Below are 12,077 nucleotides of genomic sequence, written 5' to 3'. Positions count from 1 at the left end.
AGCCCCCATTATATTGTATGTGTAGCTCCCATTGCCCACCTCACCCTGTTGCGTGCCCCTGCCCCCTCCTACATCCAAGCTCTGCTGCTGCTGGGGGGAGGGGGAAGGCGTGGAGCCAGGTAGGGAGCTTCTCCCCCACCCCCAGCACCTGGGCTGCCCTCCCCCAGTACCCAGGAGCCCCCCACCCCAAGTTTTATTCACTGGTATTTTTAGTAAAAGTCATGGACGGGTCACGGGCCCTGAATTTTTGTTTACTACCCCTGACTTTTACTAAAAATACCCGTGACTAAAACGTAGCCTTATTTGTGACCATTCAAAGTGGTTTAGTGGCCCCAACTTTACTATAAGCTGATTAACGCTGTTATGGGTAAATGTGGCTGGATGAGTTCATCTGTAACCTTTTAATTTTGTCATGGTCTGGAAGAGGGGTTACATTCCCAGTAAGTCTTTGAGTAAAAAATTCACAAATTTGATCTACTCTAGAAATGGGTCAAAACTGGAACATGTCCTGACTGGATTTTGTAGTGTTCAGATAAATACACCTAAATCCAAATACCCACTAGTTTAAATCTTGGTTTTTAAGAAGTACAAAACTTGACTAAGTCTTAATTTAAATGGTCTGCACTTATTCAGTACCTTTCATCCCAGAATCTGAAAGTATCTTCAAAGGTGAGTAAATGTTACTCTGTAAAAACTTAGCAAAAGAAGAAACCATAAGTAAGGTTAATGGACTTGCCCAAAGTGATACTGCAGAAGATCAGTAGCAGAATGGGAATACAAGCAAGGTCTCATGATATCCACATGCTAATCTAATCACACATGCTGGCTTCACAGATGGAATCCACATCTGAATCCTGCCTATCTGTAACTCTTACTTTTTTGTTTCTAGATGACCCACCTCAAATGTTGTGGAGTGCAGAGCAGCGCAGAAGGCTGTTGGACCCTCTGCCAGATTCATTGAGTAATTCTCCAGGTTTTTGTTCAGAGAATGGGCCCTTGCCTGTGATGGAGCTGGAGAAAGAAATAGAGCTGGGTAAGCAGTAAGAGACCCTAGTGTGCTGGCATTCTATTCAAACTGGCTTAGGTTTTTTCCTTCAGAGTGGACTCCAAACTGTAAATTTTGAAAAATAACCTGGCAGTTAGATATTGCAGTTAATGTGATAGCATGTTGCCTCCAGAGATCTTACTTTGGACATGCCACGGATCCAAAGGGCAAGCTTGCTTCTGTCCTTTGTGCAGTCTCTCTGGAAGAGTGCCCCATTATCACTAGCCTCTACACCCCCACTTTTTTGCGAGAGAGAGACCCACAGCTCTAGACTGGGCCCTCTGGCTTCAGCACCTCTTTGTCACCATTGCTCCTCCAGCAGGTCTAAATGAGTTTAGACTCCTATCAGAGGCTTATCCCTGTTTGGAGCTATGCAACCAGCAGATATTTTCAGCAATGCAAGGCACTTTTCAAAATAAGCCAATATTTATTAGTCAACTGCAATACAGTATTTTAGCGTCCTTAAATTCGAATGAAAAAGCAAAACATATGTGCATGTCTCTGCTGGCAGTTCAAACTGCCTTTCTTGCCCAAGCATCCAGGATTCAAATCTCTCCCACTTCACTGGGCAGCAGAATTATAAATACAGTTTAGACAACCCAAATCATCATAATTAGAGCTTGGAAGAGTGTCTTCAGATGTGTTTTTTTTGTTTTTTTTTTCCTTCCTTTCTTGGTTAATGTCCTGTCACTGGTCTTCCATTGTAACTCCCATTCATATGTTCAGTTTTTTCACACCAACCCAGATATGCCTATATGGCCAACACCAGTCTCGGGCCAATCTCTTCAGTCCCATTAGGTCAAAACTCAAAAGTGAGTGGGGAAACCAATACGCATGTTTTTCATAAAGATGATACAGAAATTTGTCACATTCTCCATATATGTACTTCCTGTGATCTCTTCTAAACGTAAACATTCACAATAGGGAATGAGATTTACTGCATCAAACGGGAATACTGGACCAATGAAGACTACAAGATGTTCTTTGGTATTCTACCCAGCTTTGCCGAACTGGATGCAAAGGGGTTTGCAATAAAGGTAAGACTTGTCACCATATGCACACCTGAACCTTAAAGAGTTAAAACTATCAGCTCATCAGGGTAAAATCTGGTCATGGCAGTTGAATGAATTTGGAGTATAGAATTATTTAAGATCTTGCACCTTGCTCTTTCAATAGAATAGCAGTTCTGGCCCTGTGTAGTCTGATTTCTCAGTAAAATGGGAAGAGCTTCCTGAGCTGTATGTGAGGATAAGCATTTAGGTTTACTCCAATAATAACTTTTTTTTTTTAAATGTACTTTTTTATAGGTGTATTCTCAGCCTGTGCCTTGGGATTTCTATATCGCACTCCAGTTGCAGGAGCGTCTGAGTACTGACTTTGACCAAAGCTTCAGTGAGAACTGCAGCTGTTTCTTATACCTGGATGGCTGTGCTATTCTGCATAGGGAGATAAATCGCTTTACTCTCTGGGTCAGTGCAAACAATCTATGTACGATATAGGAAGATGAACTGTAGCATAGATACTAGCAGTTAGAGATGTTGGTTCTTGCTGGATGTGAAGCAGATTCAAGGGGCCTGGAATGTTAGATTAAACATAGGGCCCTATCTAAATGCAATTTTGATGTATGTTAGCAAGAAGTATGTTTGCTATAAAGATTCTTAGTTTATAAAGGTGGTATCTAAGCAGCATTCTCACTCCTGGGTTTTGTGCTTCTCAGTATGAGACAAGGAGTTCCACAACTTCAAAGGGCTTGCCTACATAGGGACACTCAGGAAAGTAAAGGCCAGGTCAGCTAAAGGTGTGACGCTAATGTGCATAAATTAAAGTGTGTGTTAAACTCTTGGGTGGATGCTCTCATTCAGAAGTAAAGTGGCCAGGGGTTTTGCTGTAGCTTAACCCTGCAAAGGCCACTTTGCTCCTGAATGAGAGCATCTACACAAAGGTTTATCACACTTTAATTTATGCACATTAATTTCATGCCTTTAGTTGACCTTTCCTTAACTTTCCTGAATGTCCCTGTGTAGATGTGGCCTAAAACTTTTTGGTCGCTAGAGGCATCAGTAGTGACTTGAGGCATGAATCACCACCCCACCCCCCAGAACTAGTGTCATCCAGGTCTTTTAACTGCAGCCCTGAGAACTCTCAACTAGATTTCCAGTCTGCTCTGGCTGGGGGGAGTAACGTTAGCATCTTGCTGGAAGGGCGCATGTTTAAATTCAGTTTTGACTTACACAGTTTGAGCTTTAGCATATACAGGGCTTAAAAAATAAAGGCCAACTTCAGCCTTCAATGAAACTTTTTTCCATACAGATTCTTCAGCTATTTATCAGTAGAGTCTGCTGGGAACTTTTGCAGTCACTTAAAGTCTGCTGGGTTTGTTGTCTGGTTGGAAAACTGATCATGTATGTGTCTGACCAAGGAGGGCTGAACTGGAGAAGCTTCCTGGCTTCTCCTTAGAGCTGTCTAGAAAAAGTGAAAGCTTGTATCATAGGATTGTTCCTGTCTGCTGCTCTGTCTCTTGGCAGAAGAATGGTTCCTCAGTGGTTTATATTTGTTCTCTCTGTCTTCAGGATATGATCCAGTGCTGTAAAGACATCCCTGAGGAAGTGATTATGCTGGTTGTTTACAATATCCTGGATGTGGTGCAGAAGCTACACAAAGCAGAGATTGTCCATGGAAACTTGTGTCCAGAGGCTCTCTTCCTGGGAGACAGGTTGGTAGCCTCTTTTCAGAGACCTGGAAAAATGCATTATATTCAAGCTCTGTCCTGAGCCTTGTGCTGTTGTAACTCCCTTTCTCCTATGCAGGTGAATAGTGACATGGCTCACTATTTCAGGAGTAGGAGGGCAGCAGGCTCGGAAAGTTGATGTGGAAATCTATAAAAGGCATATATGGAGGAAGGGGGTATTCCTGAAGAAAATACTCCATTATATAGTTACTATTTTAAAATTAGCAAGTTCACATACAAATGTATTAGAACGCTACAACAAATCAAATATGTGGAAGTAAAGTAACTTGCCATTGAGATTAAATATCTGAAAAGAAATGTAGAAGGCTGAGGTTTAAAAACATGAATATTCTAGTCTGGAAATAGATTAGTCAGTTCTCTTTGCAGCCAGCTTCTAAAGCCTGGCCTACACCTAAAATTAGATTAACCTAGCTACATCGCTCAGCGGTGTGAAAAATTTTGCGCATAGTGCAATATAGTTAGGTTGACCTAACCACCACATAGATGCAGCTAGGTCAGTGGAAGAATTCTTCCGTTGACCTGACTACCAGCCTCTCGGAGAGGTGGATTTACCTATGTCAGTGGAAAAACCCCTTCCACTGATGTAGGAAGTACCTACACCACAATGCTACAGCAGCAGAGCTGTAAACTGTGCCACTGTAGTATGCAGACATTGATTCAGAGGACATCAGTTTTCCTCCTTGGGCTCTTGATGGAGGAAGCCTCTCTTTCCAAATGTATAGCTCCTTCACATTGTTTCTGAGGTCGCTTTCTTGCACATTGCTCAGCTCATCCCCCTCAATGGCCTTGCTGTCTAGATCCCACGTGAAACTCAGAAGCAGGGAGCTAAGGAGCAACATCTGTACTTTTATAATGACTCATACAAGCTACCTCAGTCCTTGTCCCTTTCTCTCCTCCCCAACTTCTTTAGGATTATGTCCTTGCCTAAACACAAGTTCACCTGTGAACTGGTGGAACTTTTTTTTTTTTTTTTTTTGGTTGCAGATAATGATCTCTGCATTAGCATAAATCCTGAATAGGCTCACCAACACATTGAAGTAACTCTGGAGCTACACTAATAAAGTTTTCAGAGTAGCAGCCGTGTTAGTCTGTATTCGCAAAAAGAAAAGGAGTACTTGTGGCACCTTAGAGACTAACCAATTTATTTGAGCATAAGCTTTCGTGAGCTACAGCTGCATCCGATGAAGTGAGCTGTAGCTCACGAAAGCTTATGCTCAAATAAATTGGTTAGTCTCTAAGGTGCCACAAGTACTCCTTTTCTTTTTGCAATATTACCAGCGTGAGCCTTTTTTAGTAGCCATTCCTAAACTAACCGTTAGAGGGAGCCATTGGCATGGCTAAGATTCTTACCTGCAGCACAAGATAATAAAAGGAAATTGTACTGCTTCTTTGTCTTTTATGTTTCCTTGGAATTCTTTCCTTAGGATCTGTGATCCATTTGCTAATAATGAGATTACCACTGCTTTGAAGATAGTGGACTTCTCTTACAGCCTGGATGTGAGGTTGCAGCCTAGAGTGAGTTTACTCAGCAGCTTCCCAATAGCTCAGACCCAGCATGGACAACAGATCCTAGCCAAGTGCTCTCTTCCTTATCAGGTAAGTACATATTAACCCAGGGTGATTGCTATGAATGCCCCTTGGCAAGTGTCTTCCTTATCTGAAGAAACGAGATGGAGACTGAGAAAGTTAATATTTTAGGCTGAATGTTGTTGGATATGTGTCCTGTGTTTATAGATCTTATCTAATTAAGCAACATCTTTCACAACTGCCATAACTCTTCAACAAAAACCCTTCAGCTGGACCCTGTGTATTCTACATTAGCTGAAGAAACTGGCATTGTTAATTTGGGGCAGTTGTGTACCTACATTCATCTGACAGTTAGAGTTCATTATAAATGGCTAGACTGTGTCTCAATCTGAAATGCTAAACAAGGATTTGGCTTCCTATAGTAGTTCGCTTTGCTTTCCTTTGATTAGCTTAATTTAGCTTGCTGGAAAATCCTCACAAACGCCACAATACAGGGTTAATGGGTACAGAAGGTGTTGTAGGACATCTCTAGTGGCACTATTGCTATTAAAAATGCTTTTGTGCTGTATTGAATGGATGTGGAGGAATGGCGAAATGGCTGCAGAGATCAGCAGAAGCAGTTTTCTAACACTGATTGTTGTGGTTTCAGGTAGACTTGGTTGGTATTGCAGAAATAGTGCATTTGATGCTGTTTGGGGAGCACCTCCAGGTTTATCAAGAAGATTCCCTCTGGAAAATCAGTCAGAATTTCTCCAAGTAAGTGTTTCATCAGGAATCTCTGGGTAGGTAAAGACAGCTGTAGCTTTCTCCCTCACCTCTGTCTTGCAGCTTTTGTCAAAGCTGGAGCATAAATTCAATGCTGTTAGTTGGTAACAGTAGTGCTACATTATATTGAGAATTCAGTTTCGAATCTAGTGGACTTGTTTATTGTAATAGAACTAGATAGACTCATTGATGCTTTCTTGACTCCCTTACATCTATTTACACCCCCTTATACTTTAGACTCCCTCACACATTAGTAACTTATTCACCAAAGAGCTGAAAGAATGTGTAAATTAGAGTGTGGCCTAATTTGTTACATAATTTTATACCCCTTTTCTGTCCTCTTAATATGAGTTACACCGTCTTAGACTCCCTCTGAGTCAGCAGGCAAATTTGGAGCTGGGGAGGCAGGAGGGGATTACACATTAATAAGTGGGCATGATTCTGTGTTGTAACCATTTCATTTTTCAGCTTTTCACACTGTGCTGTGTGCTATGCTGTAGTGTGGGGCAGGATGAAAGAGACTGATTCAGGGGTCTTGTCAGGGTGGGAAATAGTATAATTAAATTTAAAGATTGCATCATGCATACACAAAAGGGGCAGAATTAAGGTTGCATGGGCAGCTCCCCTTTGCACACTAACCTGTTAACTTCCAGGCAGCAAGAACCTGCTTTCCTCATCACCTCCTGTAGTCAAGTGTCTTGGGAAAGGGGCAGCTTATGCTAAGGCCTTCAATCCTTCAGGGGAGTTTCCAACTTGCTGAGCCAGCCATTCAGTCTTATGGGCATTGGAGCTGGTCCCAGGCTGTCACTTCCAGTCTTCTGCATCAGCTATGGTTTCCTGCCTAGGTACTGTCTCTGAGTAGAGATTTCTCAACATTTTGAACTAAAGTCCATAATGGTTTTTCTTTAGTCTGTGTTCTTCAGTGACTTGTCCTGCTCCTCCTACATTGGGCGTGGTTACTATTAGACACACAGTTTGTTTCCCATGCTGTGGGCATCTAGTTTGTCACTGTTTGGTCTCCGACCTTTGGTGGAATCCTAATCCATCTGACCCTTCAAAGAATTAGATGAATTAATCAGCATTGAGGAGCTATAGATCCTCATGCACAGTGCCCAGCTCACAGTGAGTCTTCTTTATTTGGACCTCCTCGTGTCTGGGGTTTGAATTTCAACTTGACCCAAAGTTTCTTTTTTTCTGTTTCTGTAGCGCCACCAGTAATGGTTGTTCCCTTTTTCTCATCTCCCTGCTGCTTTAGAAATTATTAATGAGAATTGGGCACAGGTGGGCAGAAGACTTAATGTCCCTACTGCCACTGCTTGTAACTAATCAGCAACAGAACAATATTTTCTGTAACTGAAGTGTACACTTAAATTATTGCCTGATGTCTAAATCTAATTTTTTCCTTAGATTCTACTATCTCCTCTACAGATCTTGCTGATAAGCAGCTATCCACTTGGAATTCTTGACTTTTTCCACTAAAATGGATCCAGAAAGGATTTTTTCTGCTATACCTTGATTGTGTCCTTTTCTGGGCATCTTCAAAGGGCACTCCAAAGATGACTAGAGGTAGCCATTCATACCAGTATGCCACAAATTTTGGTGAACTGAGTTTCCCCCTCCTAATATCTCATTCTCCCGGACATTATTTTAATGACTAGTTTGGAGAAGTTACTTCTGTGGGCAGACTGCTATTCCTTCATCTGCCCACTTTCTCTGTTCTGAAAGTACATCTTTGCTCATTGCATCAGTTATGTCTTGGGCTTCTGCATATGTTTATACAACCATTGCTTAGATGCAGTATTGTCATGCCAATTGATATGTAGTCTACAGGAACTGCAGTACCTGTTCACAGGTTGGGAGTTGCCTCTAGCCACCTAGATTCTGTTTTGTGATGCCTCTTAGTGTACATTGAAAAATGTCCTTTGAGTTGTACAGCAGAAAAAAAGTTTTTTCTTTACTTTGTATATAGTGATTTGTCAATAGATTGATACATTTCAAACACTTCTTCTGTTTTCCTATATATTGTGTTAGTGTTTTCACATTGTACTCTTGAAGTTATTTTATCTTGAGTGGCAATTTATTGCACCAGTTTTCATATGAGACTATTACTTGGAATTCTTGTTCTCTGAAGAGAGAGACATACTGTGGACCTATGGGTGCCACTTACCCACCCACTGCTCCTTCAGGTGGAGAGGAATTCACTTCTTTGAGTGTTTTAGTTTCAAAAGAAACCAAAAGGGAGTTACTGACTGAATCATTGATGCAGGTTGACTTTTTTGCTCTCTGCTGTCAGACATTCTGGCAGTTCAGGTCTTTGAGCTAATTAAATCTGACCTGCCATGAGAGACTTGTGGACAAGTGCTCTGTTGCATTTATGTATCTTCCAAGAACAAGAATTACAGTAATATTTTTTTAAACCATACTAATATAACTGTATATTTTTAACATGAAATATTAAATCAGTAGCAGCAGCATACCTTCAGGAGTGTGGCTCATAGTGTGGGAGTGAGGAATCTGCAGTGAGTCTGGATATTAGGATCTGCCAAAGAAGGCAGATTCAGCTTTTAGTGTGTCCTGCTCTTGCATACAGACTGTGTAAGTCTTTCTCTGGTTATTTGGGCCATTCAACACATTCTATGGTTGCAGACTGCTGTTGACAACACCAGTTTCCCACTGCAGGGACCCTTTGCCCTCAGAAGGTATTGCACAGATGGAAAAACTTCCATTTAGTAAGTTTCAGCAGAGGGATATTGATCAGTGTTCAGTATGGTCCCATGTGCCCATTCAAGCATGGGTCAGGAGCATTGTGGTAGTGATACTTGTAATTCCTGTGAGGAGAGAGCTTATGCTAGTGCTTTTTTACCAGTTGCATGTGGCTTTTTGAGGAAGAAGGCATTATTCTGTCCTGCCTACCAAAGGTGCCATAAGTGGTTTTAGAACCTACTTGAGAGGAATAATTAGAGGATTGTTTTCCTGGAAAAGTGCTCTGGGCATGTAGGGGAGTAGGAAGTAAAAGGGGAAAATTACTTACTTACACAAAAGCTTGTGATGAATGCTGGATACCTTGGTCCTGCAAGATCTCAGAGTTTAGTTCTCTTTTAAAAATTCACTGTGAGAGCTATTTTGATAAAGAAAATTTTGGGCTGAATAAATGGGTGAGTGACTGGTGATAAAAATGTTGAGTTGATGGAGCTACTTTCTCAAAGTACAGAGATGTTTGGAATTCCAGGACCACATGCAGAATTTAGACTTGGAGGAAAGATGAGATTGAAACATAAAGTAGAAATCTCTAAAAACTTAGACAACTTGAATTCCTAACTTGCTGACTTGATTTGGTAACAAAGGTATGGGAAAAGCTGGAATCTATTATTTTGCTAGAGTGTTTATCTAGATAAGGAGTTATAGGCTTGAAACCATTTCTTCTCCTGTCATCTTTAAGAATCCCTTGAACTGACTATTAACATACTAAAATCTCCTGCCCTTATGGTAAGCACAGTTGGTGCTGTTTTTATTAAAAGCATCTTTCAATTGCATTTCTAGTTCTGGAACTTATCTCTGAGGCCCATGAATCTCACAGAATTGTGTGTACCATGTCCTCCCACTATGGGATTCTGGGAAACTGGAAATGTCTAGGCTGATATTGGTTGTCATGTAAACCTGTTAAATGGATCATTAGGGTAGAATGTTTGCCACTGATCTTTTTCTAAAGATCCCAAGTTATCTAATCTCCTCAGCCCTACCTACTGGGCTCAGTCTGCCTATAGATTTTTTTTGGGGGGGGGGGGGATTTTTTTGTTTTAGAAGACCCCATATCAATTCACAGTTGCATGACCTAGTGCTGTTCAGACTGCTGCTGCTGTAAACTCTCTTCTAGCCAGCTGCTTGCAGCTGAGCCGTCTCCTTTGAACAGCCAATGTAATTTCTAGCTTGAAGGAAGAAATGCTTCACATGAGGCAGCATTCTGTAGTGCAGTTCTTAACTGGGGCTCTAAGTTTTTCAGGGGGCTCATTCCTCTTCTCTCCCCTCCCTCCCTCCCTCCTTCTCCCCCCCCCCCTCCCCGCTGGGCCCTTGAATTTTTATAGCATGTTGTGGGGGACTCATGGGGATAAAAAAACATTATACTTCCTCACAAGACTGAGAAGCAAAGGATTCCTTTATTTGAATTACAGCTCTGCACTGATCCTTCTTGGCCTTAGTAAAGTCACTCAGCCTTTTGTTTTTGTTTTTAATATCTATTTTACATATGAGGAAATTACCCCATAGGGGAGTTGACAGCTAGTGTTTCACAGACAATTGGCTGCGTAGAATGCACACACATTGTTCTGGTAGATGGGCAGAATGGAGGCTTCTAGCAGCAACCAAGCCATTAGCTTATTTGGACAGTTGTCCCTTGCAAAGCTCTCTCTTTTAAATGCTGGTAATCATACAGAGACCTAGCTGGGCTCTGCTGCTCCTGTTACTGAGAGCTGGGGAATATTTTAAGGGTCTTCAATATCCACATCCAGCCTGTCTCCATGAAAGGGATCTGCCAAGTTTGGTGATGCGTCAAGGAATTACCTTGCTAACCTTTTTCCAAAATCCTCAGGCTAGCCCTACGTAAAATGGTAAATAGGTGTTAGATATTTTGGGGTAGGTGGTGGTGAAAGTTCTGTTTCATTGGCATGCACAGAAATGCTAAGGTTGGCTCTGTCTAGTTCCTGCACGTAAGTCCATTTGTGAAGGGTAAAGAGCCTGCATATACAAGCTTCACAGCACCCCTCACTTTTTCCTTACGCAAGCTCATTGGAGAGTGGAGCTGAATATTATTTTAGACTGCCAAGCCTCCACAGGGCTTGCAGAGCTGAATTGAAGCAGGAATCGTGATGGAGCTGTCATTTGGGTGGATGCTGTTCTCATTGAAAACTGTTTTGTATGTTTTTAGGACTGTTGACAGTGATTTGTGGAATAAATTCTTTAGGAGGATTCTGAATGCAGATGGTAAGTCCACAGTGCCTATGCTGAGGGAACTAAGAGAGGAAATGAGTGGCATGTTTAACAGCTCTGTGCAAGAATGGTTTTGTGGTGCCTTAGCGAAACTGGAAGAAACTTTCAGCTTGAAGAACTTCCTCTGATCCCATGTAGAAGGGCAACCAGCCGCCCCTTTTTACCCATCTCAGGGGGAATTTGCTGTTAATACTGGGTATGCAATATATCTTCAGTGCTAAATGTGGAAATTGGTTGCAACTGTTTCTTCAATACTTTAACTCATAATAAACATTTAACAAGTTCTATATAATATCTAGATGTCTCTTAAACCTGGTGCACTAACTAGATATGTATAGAAGATGTTTTACCCATTTTCTTTACCAAACTGTTCTATGCCAGCCAGCCTCATGTATGACTGCTAAATGTATGTTTTAATACCAAAAGCACATTCATGAGTTCCTCCACCTTTGTCCTGTTTTTTTGTTCTGTTCTCTACACATGCTGTTAATCACTGCTTAAGTAATAAACCTATGTTTTTGTAAGCAACTCTGTCTCGTGAAATTTTACTGCCAAGTGGCCTTCAGAACGTATTTGACTTGGTTTCTGGAGTCATAGGACTGAGTCTGAGTGACATTTCTGACTAATTGGGGGATTGTTCATGGTTTTACTAGATGCATATAGCTATCCTTTGGGTGGCTTTTACAACCATCCAGGGATTTTTTAACTTGAGCTGATATCCCAGTCGGAAACACTCATGGATCATTGAAATAGAAGAAATGCCTCACATATAGTAAACATCCCACTAACCAAGTTAAAATACAGAATTCATGAATTATTATAAAGCAGCCTCACTTCCTTCTCATCATGTTTGTAGAATGCCCAGCAAAATGAGGCCTACCATGATCTAAAAGTTAATATAGTTCATGGTTAGGTTTCCTTTTAAAATGTTTTGCTCTTCCCTGGACATTGCAGCTATTGCTTTGGCACTTGGCTCCATTGGGTCTGCTCCTCCACCCCCCACCCCTC

General features: G+C 41.5%; 1 protein-coding gene across 1 annotated transcript in view; it reads left to right on the top strand.

Moving 5' to 3' along the window:
* Window positions 1–11,555, top strand: part of BUB1B (BUB1 mitotic checkpoint serine/threonine kinase B) — a 38,185-nt gene extending 26,630 nt beyond the window's left edge. The window contains exons 17-23 of the mRNA XM_074955707.1: window positions 890–1,033; window positions 1,970–2,082; window positions 2,353–2,514; window positions 3,616–3,758; window positions 5,219–5,390; window positions 5,971–6,077; window positions 11,008–11,555. Of these exons, the coding sequence (XP_074811808.1) occupies window positions 890–1,033; window positions 1,970–2,082; window positions 2,353–2,514; window positions 3,616–3,758; window positions 5,219–5,390; window positions 5,971–6,077; window positions 11,008–11,197 (1,031 nt within the window). The 3' untranslated portion in view covers window positions 11,198–11,555. The remainder of the gene's footprint in view (window positions 1–889; window positions 1,034–1,969; window positions 2,083–2,352; window positions 2,515–3,615; window positions 3,759–5,218; window positions 5,391–5,970; window positions 6,078–11,007) is intronic.
* The last annotated feature ends 522 nt before the right edge of the window (window positions 11,556–12,077 follow it).

The sequence above is a fragment of the Natator depressus genome, chromosome 6 (assembly GCF_965152275.1).
Source record: "Natator depressus isolate rNatDep1 chromosome 6, rNatDep2.hap1, whole genome shotgun sequence".
In the NCBI taxonomy this organism is placed as follows: domain Eukaryota; kingdom Metazoa; phylum Chordata; order Testudines; family Cheloniidae; genus Natator; species Natator depressus.
Note: the sequence above shows the minus strand (reverse complement) of the source record. Positions and strands in the feature narration are given on the sequence as shown.